Genomic DNA, 19,171 nt, shown 5'->3' with positions numbered 1-19,171 from the left:
TTCCGTTTATGGTTAGACCGAACCCACGGGCCAAATGCCCCTATCGTAACGAAGTGGCTGGAGTCCCAGCCATCCGCGTTCCCACTGCAGCGATCCCTCAAGCAACATGAAAATTGTCTATCGCATCATGCATCTGCCTCAAGACTGGCCACAGTTTTCTTCGTCCGCTTGAGTTGACTCATCTTCGTGATCAGCTCCCCGATTGCGGCCACGGTCCTACCGCGCATGATATCGAAAACCGCAATGTCCGCAGCAAACTCCTTGCCAATCCAGTTGCGCAGCTCGACTGCGACAAGTGAATCCACCCCGAAAGCGTGAAGGGGTTTATTGACGTCAATCTCCTCTGGAGGGATGGACAGTGCGCGGGCGAGCTTGCGCGCCAGCGCCTCGAGGACTACCGCTACTCGCTGCTCATCGTCCTCCGCAAGATTGAACAGCGTAGCGGCACTGACGCTACTCTGTGTGTTGGACTGGTTTGTGCCACGGGCTTGCGAGAAGGATGCGAAGAGTGGGCGCTGCAACACCTCAGCTGGTTCCAAATTGCGTTCGATCAGATCAACGGGAGTTACTAGACCCATGGCGATCTGACTCTTGTCTATTGTCATCGGCATCTTCGTATGTTCTGGGTCACAGTATATGGTCAACACCGCTAGGAACTCATCTTCTTCAATCTGACCGAGACTGCCGGACTTTTTGAAGTTCTCGTGTAAGCGTTCAGTCTCCGCGACGATGCCGATGGTGCGCATGACACCCAGGTCAATGGACGTTGCGCGCTGCTGGTGCTGGACTCGATGACGTGCAAGTGCGTCTTGGAAGGTGCAGCCTGCTGCATAGTTGGACTGACCAATGTTGCCTGCGACGCCTGCCACCGACGATAACATAATGAAGAAATCCAGATCTCGAGGAAGCACGGTGTGGAGATTCCATGAAGTGTGGGCTTTGGAACGGATAGTCTGAACCCACTGAGTGTGACTCATGTTGTCGAATGTCGCGTCCTACGAGACTTGGTAAGCGATTTCTCGAGCGTGAGCATTGAGAGACTTACATTCAGCATCATGGTGGCATTGATGCAACCTCGAATTGGCGGCATAGACTTTGCGCATGCAGCGAGAAGATCAGAGAGCGACTCTGCATTGGATGCATCACACTTCGGGGTGCACACGTTGATGCCCAGCTCCGCTAGTTCGCTCACCAGTTCAACAGCAGCTCCCGAAGCAGTACCAGACCTCGATGGTACGATCAGATGTCGCGCGCCCCTAGAGGCCATCCATCTGAGTATGGATCTCCCGATGCCACCCAGTCCTCCGGCAACGACATAGCTGGCGTTCTGGTCAAATTGCCACGATCGACGGCGGAGAACGCGTTTCTAAACTAGTCAGTCTTGATCGATACTTAAGACCTGACAAACGTACCTGCACTTTTGCAGAAGGATCGATTTGGATAATGATGCGCCCGGTATTCTTCCCGCTCTGGAGATACCTGAACGCGCCCTCAACGTCTGACACCGGGAAAAGGTTCAATGGCCTCGGAGAGTGTATGTTTCCTTCTCCGACAAGGTCCATCGTCTTGTGGAGCAAGTCCCGTCCCATCTGCTTGCGATTCAAAACAATATGGCGCAAATCAACCGCGAAGAATGAGACATTGTTTGCAAAAGCCGCCATGGGGAGTGAGGAATTGGCGTTGATGTCAGCTTTGCCAATCTCAACAAACCTGCCATATGGTGCGACGCATTCCCACGAGGCACGCAGTCCCTCTCCCACAAGAGAATTCAGCACGACGTCAACGCCGTACCCGTTTGTGAGTCGCATGATGCCTTTAGCGAAAGTCGTGTTTCGACTGTAAAAGATGTGGTCGGAAGGAATCCCATACAGGTCGATGAGATGCTGCTTCTTAAAGTCGAAGCCTACGGTCACGAATATTTCAGCGCCTATCAATTTGGCGATTTGGATGGCAAGCTGACCAGTCGCACCAGATGCAGCATGTATGAGAATCTTTTCTCCCTTTTGCAATCTCGCAACTTCGGCCAGGGAGTAATAGGCTGTTATGCCACAGTTCAGTACTGCGCACGCTTCTTCGAACGAGACGGCCTCTGGAATCTCAATGGTAGCCCATTCGTCAGCGCGAGGGAACATTCGCATGCATCCGACCCCGCAAATGCAAACTCGGTCTCCTGGTTGAAACCGTGTACAGGCGGAGCCTACGCGCGTGACTACACCAGCACAGTCAGAGCCGAAGGTATCTTCTTCCAGTCGACCGAGCGCCTGGAACATATCGCGGAAATTCAGGCCCCACGCTTTGGCTTCAATTTCGACCTCTCGGTCTCCGAGGGGAGCATGATGTTCAGTGTCTTCTGCGAAATGCAATGTTTCAAGAGAGCCTCTGCTTCCAATCTCGATCTTGAGTGGTGGACCGGGAAGCCAGGGCTCTGTCCGCATCTGTGGCTTGACCATTGAGTTCAAGTCCATGTTCAGATCCCTCTCTTCTACGAGCCGTCCGGTCATCATGTGGCCGTCGCGTAGCACGTACTCGAGTTCCGGCGACTGCGCTGAGGACATTACGTCAAGTACATCCCAGATGGCGTTGCATCCGCTGATCCAATCGCGGACCGTATCCTCAATCGAGAGCGTTACGATACGCTTGTTAGCGAACTCTAGCCGCATGGCCCGAAGAAAGCCATCCTTGAGACTAGCACAAGGATAAGGAGAGCAGTCGGTGTTGTTGGGGAGCATAGCAGAAGAGACCCACAAGAGATTCTCGGATACATGCACCCATTCCCGAATGAGCTGAAATGCTTCAGTCGATGTGGACATCAGGATATCCCCACTTATATCAGCGAGAAAGACGACGATATCTTCTTTCGACACTTCGGCAACGCCAACCTGTGTGAATAGGCATATTCTTGTCGTCGTACGGGATGTTCCGGGCTTTTGCTGCAAGAGTTGGGTGCCCAAACCATAGTGAGACTGGTTGGCATCGTTGACAACGAACAGTATTCTGCCACCTTTATGTGAGGGCTGAAGGTCTTCGACGGCTGTGGAGAATATCACACTGCATTGATGCGCAGCAGGCTCCTCATAATCGCGAATAACGAAGTCGTTGCCCGAGAACCCGTTTTCCCGTAGCAAGCGATCCCACTCCGGTTCTGTAATGGTTGGTCCGGAAGTACGGAACTTCTCTTCGCTGAGCCACCAGCCAGGCAGTATGCCAAAGCCAAAGTTCATGAGGAAGCAGTCTGGCGCCGTAGTCTCATGGAAAATGAGTTTGCCTCCGGGCTTCAACGCACGTCTCAAATTCTGGAGTGTGAGGGCGAGGTTTTTCGTGGCATGAATGACACTACCGGCGAGGATTACGTCGTAGGTACCAGGTTGAAAGCCTTGCTTTGTTACGTCGCTTTCGATATCAAAAGTCTTGAAAACCATGCGATCTTGGCTTTGAGAGAATTTCTCGCGTGCCTTCTCGAAGAAGCTGGGAGAGACGTCTGTGTAGGTGTAGCTGGAAAATGCTGTACCGCCCGTCCGAGCCTCGATATCGCGAAGCGTGGAGATTATGTGTTCCGTCATAGCGCCTGTCCCTGAACCAACCTCAAGGATGTTCTGAGTTGGGTTCTCGTGCGCCATTAGGCTGAGGTACGAGATGAACTTATCGTTGTACACCGGCGCGAACATGGCCTTGTATATGTCTTGGGCGAGGGTCGTGGAGAAAAGCAGTTCGAGCGCATTGATGTCGCCGCGTACGATCGGGACAACGTGCTCTGCTATCTCGATGAACATTCTCCAGTCCGGGAATTGCGTACTTAGATGATTGAGCTTCTCATTCAGCTCTTCATCAGCGAGCTCTTCTTGCGAAAGTATCGGTACGTGCTCAAGGTGTAGCTTGAGCCACGACAGGTATTTCTTCATATGTGTTGGTGCTGTAGACCAGTCTGTGTCTTCCAGCCGGCCGAGGTTGCGGTGAACAACAGCGCGAATTGTCTGCTCAAGTTCGAGGATGAAGTCAACGTGCATTGATTCATCATCTGCGAAGTAATCAGCTTCGCAATACGCCTGGAGCTGGCTTGGCTTCATGAGCGATAGCTGCGGCTTCCAATCAAAGCCATGTAGCAGCTTCCTTTCCACTTCGTTCTTCGTTTCCGCACCAAGCACTGGCGACATCTCCAGACGCGATACATGACAAAGCGGTGATCCGTCATCTGCGAGAGCCGTAAAGGAGCTCTCGATACCTTTGATTGTCTTCTTGAATCTTGATGTCGTGAGCATCCTGATGCGGCGGGTTTGAGGGTACTGCCATCCAGATGCTGATATCCAGGTATCATAGACTTTGTGAGGAATAATTGTCGGTATTTTGTCTGACATGCCAGTTGACGGCGCAGTAAAGCAGACTTGGCAAGCTGCATCAAGTACTGCTGGGTGCACCACCCCTTCGTAAGAATGTATGGGCGCACTGACGTCGACGCTGGCTATACCGAGCTCGTCACCGTCCCAGAGGATGTTGTCTGCCAACGCGAACGCTTCGCCGTATTTGAGGCCCTGGTTCTTGTGCCAGTCATAGAAGTCCGTCTTGCTTATAGGAAGCTTGCATTGTTCTTCCGCGGCAATGTAGCTATCGAGCAATGCCTTAGCGTGAGCTCTCGCCTCAAGACCACAATCTACTTCCGTGGCAGTCTCTTCGTAGTCCACATGCACTTCAGCTCGGACACACTCGATCCACTCGCTATCTGATCGAGCAAAAATACGAATTTCTGAACGTGTCGATGTCTTCTCGTAGTCCTGACGAAGCGGGCGTAGCTGAGTGACCACTTCTGTCTTGCTATTAGGCTCAGAGCTAACGACAATGGGATTCATGAATGTTGCTTCCTTGATATTGTAGCCCAAGATGACTTGGTCGGTCTGAAAGTGCTGTTTTACGGCTTCTAAAGCCATCATGATCATCCCGGTGGCTGGGAAAAGCGCCTGGTCACCTACGACGTGGTCTGCAAGCCAAGGAGTCTCTTCTAGACTAAGCATCTTTCGCCATCGCGGCTCGGAAGGATTCCAGTCCGTAGCACATATGCCGAGAACGCTTCTTGGTGCGTTGTTGCGCATCCGCCAGTCTCGGCTAAGTCGAGTCTCGTGCCAGTATGTCTGCGAACGATCGAAAGGATACTCAGGCAAGTCAACCAGGATCTGCAGGCGTTCCTTTCGAGCATCTTGTAGGTTCGCCGCCTCGATCGATGGAGTATATCCATACGTAAACAAGCACCCGATTGTCCTTAGGGTCGATCTGAGAGAAGAATCGAATTTCGACAACAAAGACATGTACCTAGCTTGCTTCTTCGTCGTATATTGGCCCAGTGTTTCGGTGGTAGGTCTCTTCAGTGCTGCGTGAGGTCCGATTTCGACATAGTCATGTATAGTGTGATTGCGATCGAGCTTCGGTGCTGTCACGGCAAGGTATCGCAGGGCGTCCGCAAATCTGACGGGGGATACAAGATTATCGACCCAGTAACTACCTGTGACCAAGGAATCGGCATCAACTACTGTGCCAGTCACAGAGGAAACCATAAAGATCGAGCTTTGTTGCTCGCCTCGTTCGAGTGGACCCATCGACGAGTAATACTCCGCGGAAATGGCATGCATAGCGGGAGAATGATAAGCTACGCCAGTTCTCAGTTTCTGAGCGAATATGCCGTCTTCATCCAGCCGATCTTTCAGCGTGTCGATGTCGGTCTCATCGCCAGAAAGTGTTACGTTGAAAGGGCTGTTGACGCAAGCAACGTGGATGTTTCCAGAGAGAGAAGCCTTGGCCAGGTATGTTGAAACGCCACTTTCGGGGATATTGACTGATATCATGGCTCCGAGACGAGGTAAAGATTCCATAAGCTGGTTGGCCAGTCTTCCTCTATGGTAAGCGACTTTACATGCGGACTCAAGTGATAAAGCACCGATACAGTACGCTGCGGTGATCTCGCCAGAGGAGTGGCCAACCACTGCAAGTGGCGTAATACTGAAGCTTCTTAGTAGTTCCACAAGCGCTATCTGGAGAGCAGTGCAAAGGGGCTGGCTGAAACGGGGCTGATTGATGTTGTTCCCGTGCTCCATCTCGTCTAGTCAAAAGTTAGCGTGAACGTTGAGGTAGAGGCAGTCGGCTGTTTTACCAAGTAACGACCAAGTTGCGCCTAATGCGCGAAAGACATCCTCGATCCTGACCAAAGTTGACTTGAAGATAGGAAATTTGAGCAGTTCCCAGCCCATTTGAGCGTACTGTGCACCTTGGCCAGTGAATATCCACGCCATGCCGGCCTCTCGAGCTGAACGTATCAGGGTGGAGGTAGCAGCGCTGATGGCCGTGGATTTCTCGCTGGAATCAACGACTGCGAACGCCCTCCAAGCCATGACACTCCTGCGAGAGGACAGAGTATACGCGAGGCGACGTAGTTTCTCTTCGTGCCCTGACACGCGCTTGTCGAAGTAGTCTGTATACTGCTGCATTACGAGTCGTAACGCAGCTTCGTCCCTTGCAGACCAGACAAGTAGCTGGACACCTCCTCCCGATGCCTTGACACTCTGAGTACTACCCCCGGTTGTCGAGCCATTAACATGAGCAGGATCAGCGATCACCCCACAGTCGCTGGCATGGTCGTTACCGTTTGTGCCATTCAGTTTCCCATTCGGAATGCTGCCATTCGTTTGTGACTTCTGCAGAGTTGAATCAACCAATGTATTGTGAAAGCTTTGTAGGTTCATGGACTCGAGAGTGTGATATGCATCGTCTAGTATGACATGTCCATTGGAACCGCCGAATCCGAATGAGTTGACTGAGATGCGACGCAGCCCATTGGTCGGCCATGCGATGCATTTCGTGGGTACCTCAACATTGTAGATCTTGGCGTTGATCTTTGGACTAATCTTCTCGAAAAGTGCGCTTGGTGGTATGACGCCCATTTCCAGTATCATGATAGACTTGAGAATTCCAGCTAGTCCGCTACAGCCTTCGAGATGGCCTATGTTGGATTTGACGGATCCAACATATAGCGGGTGTTTCTGTGATCGGCTAGCGCGGAAGGTCCTCCCTATCGCCTTCATCTCCGTGGCATCTCCGAGCTGAGTACCAGTGCCATGAGCTTCGATGTATCGTGTAGACTCAAATCCCAAGTTGCAGCTCTTGTAGACGTGTCTTATCAACTGCTCTTGCGATTCCGCGCTGGGCTGCGTGATGCCTGGTGTGCGTCCATCCTGGTTTGAGCCAGTCGCTCGAACTACGGCACGTATGACATCTGAATCTCGAATGGCATCCGAAAGCCTCTTGAGTACCAGCACTACCGCACCCTCTCCACGGGCGTAGCCATTAGCACGGTGATCGAAGCTGTAGGAGACGCCGTCCGGTGAGAGCATCTGCATGTTCGATAGGTAGAGCGAGATTTCGACGCTGAGAAGGACGTTCGCTCCAGCAACAAGAGCCTATCGCGTGTCAGTATTTTTGTACTGGCACGATCTCTTGGGGTAGTGTTACCATTGAGCTCTGGCCGCTACGAAGCGATTGACAAGCCAAATCCATCGCAATCATGCTTGTCGAGCATGCCGTGTTCAGTTGGATGCTAGGCCCTTTGAAGTCGAAGTACCAGCTGAGCCTATTGGCTAGAATGGAAGGCGAGGTACCAGTCGCGGTATTGGTCGGTGCTTCGTCGGGGTCTCTAGCCAAGATTCTGCTGTAGTCATCGGACATGGAAGCAGCGAACACTGCCGTCTGTGATCCAGCAAGGGTTTCTGGTGGAATTCCAGCTGCAACAGATTAGACCTCGCCGACAATACTGGTGATGCAGAGGTAGAGTAGCACTCACCATTCTCCAATGCTTTGTATGAAGTTTCCAGTAGCCATCTCTGCTGAGGGTCCATTGATGCGGCTTCTTTCGAGGTTATGGAGAAGAAGGCTGCATCAAAGGCGGCAGGATCTTCTTTGACAAAGTGAGCATTTGTGGAGTATACCTGTCAACCTCTATTAGCATCGGCTGCTCTCTTGACGTTTCGTGGATGTAGCTTACCGTATTATCCATGGCTACGTTGGAGCTGTAGAATGCATCGATGTTGCCTCGGGACTTAGGCCACGGACGACTGAGGCTTCTGCCTCTTTGAAGATTGTCCCAGAAGCTGTGATCCTCATTGTCGCCTTCCGGTAGCTTGTACGACAGCCCGACGATGGCGATGGGCTCCATGGCTGTGAGGCTTCGGCGTAAGTTCACGGTGTTCAGTCACTGTTCACGTGTGGTGCTGATTCAGTTACACCAAAATATATCGGAAGAGAAAGCGCATAGAGACGGTCATGCTATTTCGAGCTTTCCCAGGTAAGACCATCTCGACGTATGCTGGGGTGCGAAGTGATTGGCCGTTGCTACCGATGGTATGGCTATTGGTGGTAAGCCATTACAGCCTGTGGCCCCCAAGGCAGACCTACAGGAAGCGTCAAAATCCTTGGAGGTTATTTCCTTGAAAGAGTCGATGCACGTGCAGGGGTGGCTGCATGCAAGTTGGTTTCCCAAAGCGACCAAATGTCAGCCGTTAATATCGCCCACTGCCACCCACGTACGTTCAATCTGCCGGAGCCAGTCAGCTTGATAAAGCGCCGGCAAGGCAGTCATCCACTGCGCTGGAATCATTTTTCCTCTACTCTACCGCCTTTCCCGTCAATCCAATCTGCTTACAAAGGCAGAACCGCACTCGCATACCATAATCGCTTCACATTATGGACCCAGCTGCACTCGCCCAATCTTCGCCAGAAGAGCAGGCTATATTCCTAGCCGCGCTTTTGGAGGGTCCAGCTCTAGAGCCACCCCTGGGTGCGAGTTCAAACTTCGACCACCCAGGCGGAAGCCATGCTATTGGCTATGGTGTTGTCTTACTCGGAAGCATTGTCGCTGCACTTGCGGTTCTGCTTCGTTTGTGGTCGAGAGCGCTGTTGAAAACATATCGCATCGAAGATGCGCTGCTGATATCGGCTCTGGTAAGCATCTCAGTATCCAGAAGACGAACCAAACTAAACAGGCTGCAAAGGGTCTATATGCTGGACATTCATATGTCTTATACGAACTCGCGATATTCCCAGGCTTTGAAGTTCATCAGTGGAACATCCAGCTCCAAAACCTGTTTCCAATCCTTTATGTGAGTGCTATAGCGATCGAAAGATGAACCTTAACTGATCCAAACAGCATGTTCATCTGGGCTCAATCTTTTACGGCTTGGTCATCATGCTCCTGAAGGTAGCCATCTTGCTCGACTGGCTCAAGATCTTCGTGCCTCGTGGGCAGCGCAACGCCGTGTTCTGGATTTCCCATGCCATGATCTGGGCGAACATCCTCTTCTACGGCGTCGGCACCTTGGTCGAGATCTTCCAGTGCAGTCCACGGACCAAGATATGGAATCCTTTGGTAGAAGGCAAGTGCCCTATCGACATGAGAAGCCACAACATGGCTGCGGGTATCGTCAACCTCATCTCCGATCTGGTCATCCTCGGGCTGCCACAGAGGGTAATCTGGCAGCTACACATGTCGCGCGCCAGCAAGATCGGTATCTCGCTCCTCTTCGGTATCGGAATATTCGCCTGTACGAGCGCAGCGGTGCGTCTGTATTACATCTACAGGCTGTTGCACACATCGGACCAGCTGTACATTGTCTCCATCGCGGGTCTTTGGGGTGTAGGCGAGATGACGGCTGGTTTCCTCATCATAGGCTTCCCATCGCTTCCCAAAGTCGTCAAGGCCCTGCCATTCTCGGATTCTGTTGTCTCGCTCTTGCGACAGATAACGCGGCCGGGCTCAAGCGGTCAGGCTGAAGGTCAGGCTGAGACGCGTCGTGGGCTGCCGTCGTGGCACAAAGCCGCACCACTAAAGAAGCGTCGCGACCAGTTCGAGGTCAGCGAATTGAGCGAGTATGATCTTCCCGATCAAGGTAGGGTTCACATGGGTGATAGGCGCTAGGTAGAGGATGCATGGCTGGCGTCGCAGGTTGGTGGGATCGCATTCTTCGTAGTTCATCACAGTCCTGGAATAGAAAGATGCCCTGCTGCCCCCGGCATAACTTCGGTAAACGCGTCCCAGCCACTCATGATCCGCTGACGTGAGCCCTTACATCACGTGACGAACACGAAGCGTCCACGGGTGCGCGTCATGACGATCCTCCCCTATTGCTCTCCTCACTGCTTGATACCTTACCGACTCCTGCACAATTCGCCTTCATGCGGGTAAGAGCTCACCGATATGATGTTGCATGCCGAGTCTAGTCACCCTTTTGACCGGCCACTGCCTGTGATCGCTACAGCCACGTTTAGACGCCGCAAGCTGCAAGGGTAGTTATGCCCCACGGATAGTGCCACCAGATCCAGCATCTCATTCGCCTATACTCAGCCTCCCTGGAGTGTCCTCCTCTTCTTGCCTGTCTCAATGCTATAGTCAGATCGATCTGATGGCTGTGTCGCACGGGCTATGCACCCATCTGGGGGCAGGCCGTACATATAACGACTATCTTGACTGTGCAGTGCATCACTCTCGGTTATTCCTGTTACACACCTGGGCGTCTACTTTACGAAGGTTTCCACAGAATGGGTGAGGCATACGACCCAACGACCATCTTCAGCCCCAGCCGAGAGTTGGCAGCCCGTATCGGGAACCAGAAGCCCCGACAAAAAGCAATCCCATCGTCCTCATTCTATCGCAACCTGGAAGACGCACTAGAAGTTAAGAAGAAGTCACACACATTCTATTCGATCCAACAGAACCTATGGCAAGCAGCTGAGTCAACAGTCGACTTCATCTCCAACGACATTCTCTCTTTTGGCACCAGCGGCATCTTGAAGACAGAATACCTGAAAGAGCTTTCCCGATATGATCAACACAACCCCGGGGCGCCGGGATCGCGACTCGCCGAAGGAAACTACGCCTATATAGAAGAAACCGAGCAGCACATCGCTAAATTCCATGGCGCAGAAACAGCATTATTGTTGGCCTCTGGGTTCGAAGCAAACGTGGCCATATGGACGTCAATACCACGACCGGGCGACGTAATTCTATACGATACCTTGGTGCATGCCAGCACTCATGAAGGAATTGACCAGAGTCTGGCAGGAGAACGAGAGAGTTTTGCGCACAATGACATCGAGGACTTTCGCCGCATCCTAACATGGATCATAGAGTCCAATCCTTTGATCCAAAGGGGCGCAAGATCAGTCTTAGTAGCTGTCGAGTCTGTCTATAGTATGGACGGCGATGTCTGCCCATTGCAAGAGCTTGTCGATGCCGCGAAGGAATTGGCTCCTTCCGGAAGTGTCCAGTTTGTGGTGGACGAAGCCCATAGTAACGGCATTTATGGGCCGCAAGGCAAGGGTCTTGTGTGCGCTCTTGGTCTGGAAAAAGAGGTGGCTATAGTGATGCATTCATACGGCAAGGCCTTGTCGTCAAGAGGTGGTATGTATCTTATCACCTGCACGAAAGCCATGTATACTGACCTGCGATACAGCTACAGTGCTCGGTAACGAGACGATCAAGTCTACGCTGCTAAACTTCGCACGAACTATCATCTTCACGACTGCGCCTTCATTCGCATCTGTAGCACTTATCCGGACAGGCTACAGGTTATTGGAATCGGAAGCTGGAAGACAGGTAATTACCCTCTTCACGTCAATGGCTATGACCATACTTTTCTGACGCTGTACAAGGCCCAAACAAGAGTCCACGACCTTGTCGATCTCTTCTTGCAGTCAATCATCTCGCACCCCCTCTGGGAAAGCGCAGAGCAAGCCGGGCTACTCGCCATCCCCCTACTAAAGGACTGGGAAGCATCACCGACAGCGACATCCCACATCATCACGATCCGTACCCGACAACCGTACACATACTGGCTGTATTTCCACCTCCTACTAGACGGATACTGCGTATTCCCTGTCGAGCACCCCGTCGTCGCCAAGGGCGAAAGTCGCTTGAAGGTTACATTCCACGCCGGCAACACGGAAGAGCAAGTAAGCGGGATGGTAACATCGGTTTTCGCGTGGATCCAGGAAATGATGGAAATTGAGGGAAGCAAGGATGATGCGCAGCGAATTGGCGTTTCGCAAGCTGCGCATAAGGTCTATACTTGGATGGCGCATGAAGGGCTGACTGGGTTTGGCATGCCTGCTTCGATGGTGAGATACTGAATGTATTTTCCATTGGCCTCACGATTATTACCCGGATAATTCGTCTCGTCTCGAGTTCGCCTTGGAAGTCTAGAGATTATGCACAATGCGACAGGGATGGAGTAGCCTGGTCAACCGGGCGTAAAACGCATGCAACAAACGAAGCCAGCCGCGTTATCCCTCATATCAACTTCATAAAGTACCAAAATGGCGGTCCCCGAGCCGCGAAGATCATTCCTTCATGTACATGTTGTGGGTAACACGAAATATGCACGTAAGCCGTTGAGGCTTGGCGAGAAGGAATGGAATGGGGCGAAGTAAGATCATAGTTGCAGAAAGGTTGGCGGCAGTTCCTTCAGCCTTCACATGCTAGCGCTTCGGGCCGGTGGATCTTGGATGCTCATACGTGCATGTGGGATTCTTCCGTCGAGGCTTTTTTGGAGATCGGGATATGCCCAGGTTGTTAAGTCCAACCCACACCTAGAACTTTTGTATGCTTGTTGTTGTTCAAGTATTGGATATACGCAATGACCAAGTCTCACCGTGCTCGGATAGAGTGAGACAACCCAGGCTTTGTCTACACACTCCAAGCTGCCATATTTCTGACTTTACATGCGATCATGCAACAGAAACTAGGTAGTCTTCTATAGCCTCATTATCGCATGATACAATTTCTAGTGTTTGATATAGCCTATTGTCTACATGCGAAGTACATCTATCAAGCGGGCCGTGCGCCTCCGCGATGCAGCGCCGCTGCCTAAACAATTACCGTGCCACAGGCGCGCAGAACCCTTACCCGGGCCACGGATGGAGTGGCGGCGTCGTGTCTGGTTCAACTTCGCTCCCATCAATTCTCCGACAACCACTACTCTTTTGTATTGCCGTCCGTTTCACAGCACGCAAGCATGGCGCCTAAAGGTGATCTAAGTGGGAAGGTACGGTGCAACCTGTCCGATTCACGTATGCACGCTGACATGTGAAGACGGTGTTTGTGATTGGCGGGTCTAAAGGACTGGGGAAGGAGATGTCGAAGGTTATGGCTTCTCAAGGTACGTCATTGGTGTGTCTAGAATGTGAGGTATCGCTATTGAACAGCAGCGTATAGGTGCTCATGTGACTATCTTTGCGCGCGGGCAGACGCAGCTCGACGAGGCCAAAGATGAAATTCTTGCAAGCAGAAGAGACGAAAGCCAGCAGGTTGCGGCAATCGCTGCAGACCTTGGCACACCTTCAGCAGTGAGTAGACGTCCGGCCCAACTACCAAGATGAGGAGGCAAGTACAAACTAGAATTCTAATGATACTACTAGGCGTATTCCCTTTTCGCATCACAGCGGAAAATTCCGGATATCGTGTACTGTGTTGCTGGCGGTACACCGTCGGAGTGCGGGTACTTACTCGATCTGCAGCCTGAGGTATTCGAACGATGTATGAACAACAACTACTACTCAAGCCTGTATCCAGCGCAGGCGGCAATGAAGCTGTGGACTCAAGATGACGAAGACGCTGCGGTGCCATCAAGCCCAAAGTTGAGAAAGATTGTGTTCGTGAATAGTTCCGCATCGCTTGTCCCGGCACCTGGCTACCTAGCATACTCCGGTAAGTGGTTATGCATCGTCTAAAAATTGTACAAGTCTTGAAGCCAGTATACTAACTGATACTGTGTATTCGTCAAGCCGCCAAAGCTGCTCAACGCTCACTTGCCGACACCCTACGCATGGAAGTAATGCGGTACTCAGGCCCAAAGAGCACGTACGCCGTACAATGTATCTTTGCGCACAACTTCATCACACCAACCTTTCTACAAGAGCAAAAGACTAAACCCGAACTTACCAAGCGCATTGAAGGCACGTCGGGCGAGCTTCACGAGTTGGAAAAGCAATTCCCTTACGCTGCGAAGATTGCGCCCGAGATTGTGGCAAATGTCGCAAGCGGCGACTATGCTATATGTGATGGAAGGTTCGATCCTCAGCTGTTGTGGGCGAATGCTATGGGTGCGAGTCCGCGGCGTGGATGGGGGATCGTGGATACGCTGATGGCCATGTTCATGCTTCTCGCGTGGCCATTCGTGAGGCGCGATATGGAGAAGAAGTGTTGGGGTGATGCGTTGGGTGCAAAACAGGATGAAGATACGAAATCATGATGGTCGTCCTACATCATCAATGGCCTATAAGGTTCTGTTTAGTGCGATTAATAATCGTACTCTCTAACATATGAGGTATGCCTCAGTCTTGATAAGGGCCGAAGCGATGACGTTCTCGCTATTTGAGGTTTGCACGTGACCGACAATGAGGCACAGTTGCTTTATCTTGATCTTCTGTTCCCTGCCTCCCCACATTGCACTCGACATACATCCCGGTCTCATCATGGGTAGCGTGCTCAGTTCAATCCGTCCCACGCCACCGCCCCCATCCGATAGCGCACGTTTCATAAGTCCGGTACAACGTCAAACGCACTTGTGCGGTCCGCGAACCATCTACAATAGCGTCAAAGATCTCAGTAAGCGTGTCGACTTCTACGAAGAAATCACTATCTTCGCTTGGCCGTCACGCGGAGGTGTGATCGTACTCGAGAGGCCCTGTCCTGCAGATTTCGACTTTCTCGGCCTCGACCGTCTCGACCCTCCGAAGAAGCGTCACGCCACTCGACAAGAGGAAGACGACTTTGCTCAGCGCTTACTATTGCTCGGTGGGAAGTGGTGGGATTCTCCCGCTAGACACTCCCTGTTCACCCAACCCGACCACTTGCAAGATGAGGACGAAATGGCTGCTCTCCCTGAGCCGACGGCAAGGGAAAACGCGTGGGTTGGTGTCGCATGGCCTAGTTCGGGTGGATTGGTCGTAGCTGAGTGGCCGACCATGATGTACCCTGGTGGACGCATGGACGACGTCGCTCCAGACGATGTGTCGAGATTGTTTTTGTGTATGACGATGGACGAGAAGGCGGCAGTGCTGATGGACAGACTCGAAGGGAAGTGGTGGAAGGGAGTCGAGAATTACGAGCGTAAAGCTTTCATTGGCAGCTGGGGAAACCATCGAGGCGAAGTTGGCGGACTTCAACAAACGTGGCCAAACGAAGGAGAGAGCCAGAATCCTGGTAGTAAAGCTCTGCCTGGTCAACGAGTTCTCTCATCCAGAGAATCAAACTTCGATGTAGGAAAATATTGCTGACGTGTCGAGTATACCTTGCCCTTTGACTTTCGAACCGGACGTCAGGCCGCAAGGCGTGAAGAGTCACACCCTGCCACGCTGATCGCGGATCCGCCTGAGTCGCATTGAACCATGGTCATTGCAGGCGGTACGTTGGGTCGGCGTGGAGTGATGATCTGATGTGGCACCAGTTGGGCAGACGCGACTGGTCTAGTCCATATCAGGTATAGTGCAGCAGGAGTGACGTAGCTGCGATTGGCGGGGAGCTCTTTGCCTGACCGGAAACCTGTACGAGGATCCAGAAGCTTCTACCGACAGGGCAGAACCCACGCCTAGCTTCGAGACATGACGAGAAACCACACGATGTCACTGACGGCTTCCTGACGCTTCACGAAGTGTTGAGTAAAGCTGCCTGCACCTTATAAATATTTCTCGAGTCCTTTGTGCAACACTTCCTTTCTTCTCCAGAGATACCCAACAACAACACAACGCATACACGATTCCTGAGTACGAGCTCACGATCCACGATTATTACCTTTGGCTTCGGGCCATATACACCAGGCTATAGTCACGAATCACCATGACTTCATTCGACGCCTACACCGACCGCGCCGCGAAGGCTCTAGCAGACAGCTTCGATCTAGCTAAGGGCTATGCGCACTCACAACTCACACCCCTCCACCTCGCCGTCTCGCTCATAGATCCGCCCAAAGATCTGGCCAACCAAGTCGACGTACCGCCGCCGCCGCTATTCAAGCAAGTACTCGAACGCGCGAATGGCGACCCACAACTCTTCGAGCGCAACCTCAAGAAGGCTATGGTACGGTTACCAAGCCAAGACCCTCCGCCAGAGCGGACTTCACCTTCACCTGCTATGGCCAAGGTGCTCCGCTCCGCCGAAGACTTGAGCAAGACACAAAAAGACAGCTTCATCGCCGTCGACCACCTCATCCAGTCCCTCTGCCAGGATGCGCAAATGCAACGGATCCTCGCCGAGTCCAACGTACCGAACGTCAAGCAGATCGACAATGCCATCCTGGCACTCCGAGGCACAAAGCGAGTTGACTCCAAGTCGGCAGACGCGGAGCAGGAGAACGAGAACTTGAAGAAGTTCACCATCGACATGACGGCAATGGCGCGAGAGGGCAAGATCGACCCAGTCATTGGTCGAGAAGACGAGACACGCAGAGTCATCCGCATCTTGACTCGGCGAACCAAGAACAACCCAGTCCTCATTGGAGAACCTGGTGTTGGTAAGACTACAGTCGTCGAGGGTCTTGCCCGCCGCATTGTCGATGCGGATGTGCCGGCCAACCTCGCAGCCTGCAAGCTGCTCTCTCTCGATGTTGGTGCTTTGGTTGCTGGCAGCAAGTATCGCGGAGAGTTTGAAGACCGCATGAAGGGTGTCCTGAAGGAGATTGAGGAGTCGAAGGAAATGATAGTACTGTTCGTCGACGAAATCCATCTCCTCATGGGCGCTGGTTCATCCGGAGAGGGAGGCATGGACGCTGCGAACTTGCTGAAGCCCATGCTGGCCCGTGGACAGCTTCACTGCATTGGCGCGACAACCCTAGGCGAGTACCGAAAGTACATCGAAAAGGATGCTGCATTCGAGCGTCGTTTCCAACAGGTTCTCGTCAAGGAGCCGTCCATTCCCGAGACCATTTCCATTCTTCGTGGTCTGAAGGAGCGCTACGAGACCCATCACGGAGTCACCATCATGGACGGTGCCATTGTCGCATCTGCCACCCTTGCTGCCCGCTACCTCACCCAGCGTCGACTACCCGATTCTGCCGTTGACCTTATCGATGAGGCTGCGGCAGCCGTCCGTGTCACCCGAGAGTCACAACCCGAAGCGCTTGATAACCTCGAGCGACGCCACCGACAACTACAGATCGAGATTCACGCGCTTTCCCGAGAGAAGGACGAAGCGTCGCAAGTCCGTCTGAAGGAGGCGCGCGCAGAGGCCGCCAACATCGAAGAAGAGCTGAAGCCGCTTCGTGAGATGTACGAGCGCGAGAAGGGTCGCAGCAAGGACATCCAGGAGCAGAAGCTCAAGCTCGAAGGCCTAAAGACGAAGCTTGCTGAAGCCGAGCGTATGCGCGACATCCAGACTGCTTCCGATCTCAAGTACTACGCCATTCCAGATGTCGAGCAGCGCATCAGCGAGCTGGAGCGAGACAAGGCCCGCGCGGATGCAGAGATGTGGTCTCACCAAGCTAGTGGTGGTGGTGAGGCTCTCATGAGCGACTCTGTTGGTCCGGACCAGATCAACGAAATTGTCGCTCGCTGGACCGGTATCCCAGTCACTCGACTCAAGACTACAGAGAAGGACAAGCTGCTCAACATGGAGCGTCATCTCCAAGAAGTCGTCGTTGGTCAGAGGGAGGCCGTCGTCTCCGTCTCCAACGCCATCCGACTTCAGCGCTCTGGTCTAGCCAACCCCAACCAGCCACCCAGCTTCTTGTTCTGTGGTCCTTCCGGTACCGGTAAGACACTCCTTACAAAGGCCCTCGCGGAGTTCCTATTCGACGACGCAAAGGCCATGATCCGCTTCGACATGTCGGAGTACCAAGAGCGTCATTCCCTCAGCCGAATGATCGGAGCACCACCCGGCTACGTAGGCCACGACGCAGGAGGTCAACTCACCGAAGCCCTGCGCCGCAAACCCTTCTCCATCCTCCTCTTCGACGAAGTCGAAAAGGCCGCCAAGGAAGTCCTAACGGTACTCCTCCAACTCATGGACGACGGCCGCATCACCGACGGCCAAGGCCGCGTCGTCGACGCAAAGAACTGCATCGTCGTCATGACCTCCAACCTAGGAGCTGAGCACCTATCCCGCCCCAACGCACCCGACGGCAAGATCGACCCCACCACCAAAGAAATGGTCATGGGCGCCCTGCGCAACTGGTTCCTCCCCGAGTTCCTCAACCGCATCTCCTCCATCGTCATCTTCAACCGCCTCACCAAGCGCGAGATCCGCAAGATCGTTGACGTGCGCCTCGGCGAGATCCAGAAACGCCTCAACCAGAACGGACGTAATGTGCGCATCGAGATGACGCCTGAGGTACGGGATTACCTTGGTTCGGCGGGTTACTCGCCTGCGTACGGTGCTAGGCCGCTTGCTCGTCTCATCGAGAAGGAGGTGCTCAATAGGCTTGCGGTGCTTATCCTCCGTGGTTCTATCAAGGAGGGTGAGACCGCGAGGGTCGTGCTTGATGATGGGCATATCATGGTGTTGCCTAACCACACGGACAGTGAGGATGATTCGGAGATGTACGATGAGTCTGATGCTGTTGCTGAGTTGGATGCGGAGGAGGATATGGATCTTTACGACTAGATGAGTATAGTAGCTGGAGGTTCAGTTAGAGGCATTTCAGCATTAGGCGTTTAGGGATTGAATGGTTTGGGAAGAGTGCCTTGGTAGAGGCATCATGATGGGATTATGATTCATGGTTTGATGATTGTTGACGAAAAGTAAAGGCGCGGGTTGGCGTTTTACTGGGTAGCATGCTTGATGACCGTGTCTTGTACATAGTTAATGAGAACCAAATTTTAAATACCTTCTTCACCTTCATCATGCATTTGTGGTCCTTCATTGGATTGTGGTGGCAACATCTCGATGTTTTGAGAGATGACCATCGCGCTGTACAAGCTGTCTTTGTGTTTGGCAAGATACCCTAATCATGGCTTCGTCATGTTCAGGTGTTAATCGACATTCACCATTATCATATCTCACGTTCACGAGCATCACAACGGGCATGCAAATTTCCCAGTCATGAACTTTTGTCATTTCTTCGTCTAACGTTCCCATGATGGGCTTACTTGGCCAAACATAAGCTTGCCCAAGCCAGGGTATATTGAATCCCACACCACCACATATCGAGAC

General features: G+C 52.6%; 5 protein-coding genes across 5 annotated transcripts; 4 read left to right on the top strand and 1 right to left on the bottom strand.

The window, feature by feature from the left end:
* Nucleotides 1–125: 125 nt before the first annotated feature.
* Nucleotides 126–8,188, bottom strand: J4E90_009922 (Type I Iterative PKS; the record flags this gene model as incomplete). Its single annotated transcript, XM_051439439.1, has 7 exons — nucleotides 126–995; nucleotides 1,046–1,366; nucleotides 1,413–6,082; nucleotides 6,134–7,436; nucleotides 7,489–7,757; nucleotides 7,817–7,961; nucleotides 8,018–8,188. The coding sequence occupies 7 exons, from the start codon at nucleotides 8,186–8,188 to the stop codon at nucleotides 126–128; spliced, it is 7,749 nt and encodes a 2,582-aa protein (XP_051286656.1).
* Nucleotides 8,189–8,715: 527 nt separating this feature from the next.
* Nucleotides 8,716–9,946, top strand: J4E90_009921 (uncharacterized protein; the record flags this gene model as incomplete). The annotated part of the gene is made up of 3 exons (XM_051439438.1): nucleotides 8,716–8,973; nucleotides 9,024–9,131; nucleotides 9,179–9,946. The coding sequence occupies 3 exons, from the start codon at nucleotides 8,716–8,718 to the stop codon at nucleotides 9,944–9,946; spliced, it is 1,134 nt and encodes a 377-aa protein (XP_051286655.1).
* A 620-nt stretch (nucleotides 9,947–10,566) lies between these two features.
* J4E90_009920 (putative secondary metabolism biosynthetic enzyme) lies at nucleotides 10,567–12,156 on the top strand (the record flags this gene model as incomplete). The annotated part of the gene is made up of 3 exons (XM_051439437.1): nucleotides 10,567–11,428; nucleotides 11,481–11,623; nucleotides 11,680–12,156. 3 exons carry the CDS (start codon nucleotides 10,567–10,569, stop codon nucleotides 12,154–12,156), a joined length of 1,482 nt encoding a protein of 493 aa, XP_051286654.1.
* Nucleotides 12,157–13,608: 1,452 nt separating this feature from the next.
* Nucleotides 13,609–14,276, top strand: J4E90_009919 (uncharacterized protein; the record flags this gene model as incomplete). The annotated part of the gene is made up of 2 exons (XM_051439436.1): nucleotides 13,609–13,732; nucleotides 13,810–14,276. The coding sequence occupies 2 exons, from the start codon at nucleotides 13,609–13,611 to the stop codon at nucleotides 14,274–14,276; spliced, it is 591 nt and encodes a 196-aa protein (XP_051286653.1).
* A 223-nt stretch (nucleotides 14,277–14,499) lies between these two features.
* On the top strand, nucleotides 14,500–18,622 carry HSP98 (Heat shock protein hsp98; the record flags this gene model as incomplete). The annotated part of the gene is made up of 2 exons (XM_051439435.1): nucleotides 14,500–15,285; nucleotides 15,851–18,622. 2 exons carry the CDS (start codon nucleotides 14,500–14,502, stop codon nucleotides 18,620–18,622), a joined length of 3,558 nt encoding a protein of 1,185 aa, XP_051286652.1.
* Nucleotides 18,623–19,171: the final 549 nt, after the last annotated feature.

The sequence above is a fragment of the Alternaria incomplexa genome, assembly GCF_024043165.1.
Source record: "Alternaria incomplexa strain BMP 0042 chromosome Unknown scaffold_18, whole genome shotgun sequence".
In the NCBI taxonomy this organism is placed as follows: Eukaryota; Fungi; Ascomycota; class Dothideomycetes; order Pleosporales; family Pleosporaceae; genus Alternaria; species Alternaria incomplexa.
The sequence above is the reverse complement of the archived record's forward strand: the minus strand, read 5'-3'. Positions and strand labels throughout refer to the sequence as shown.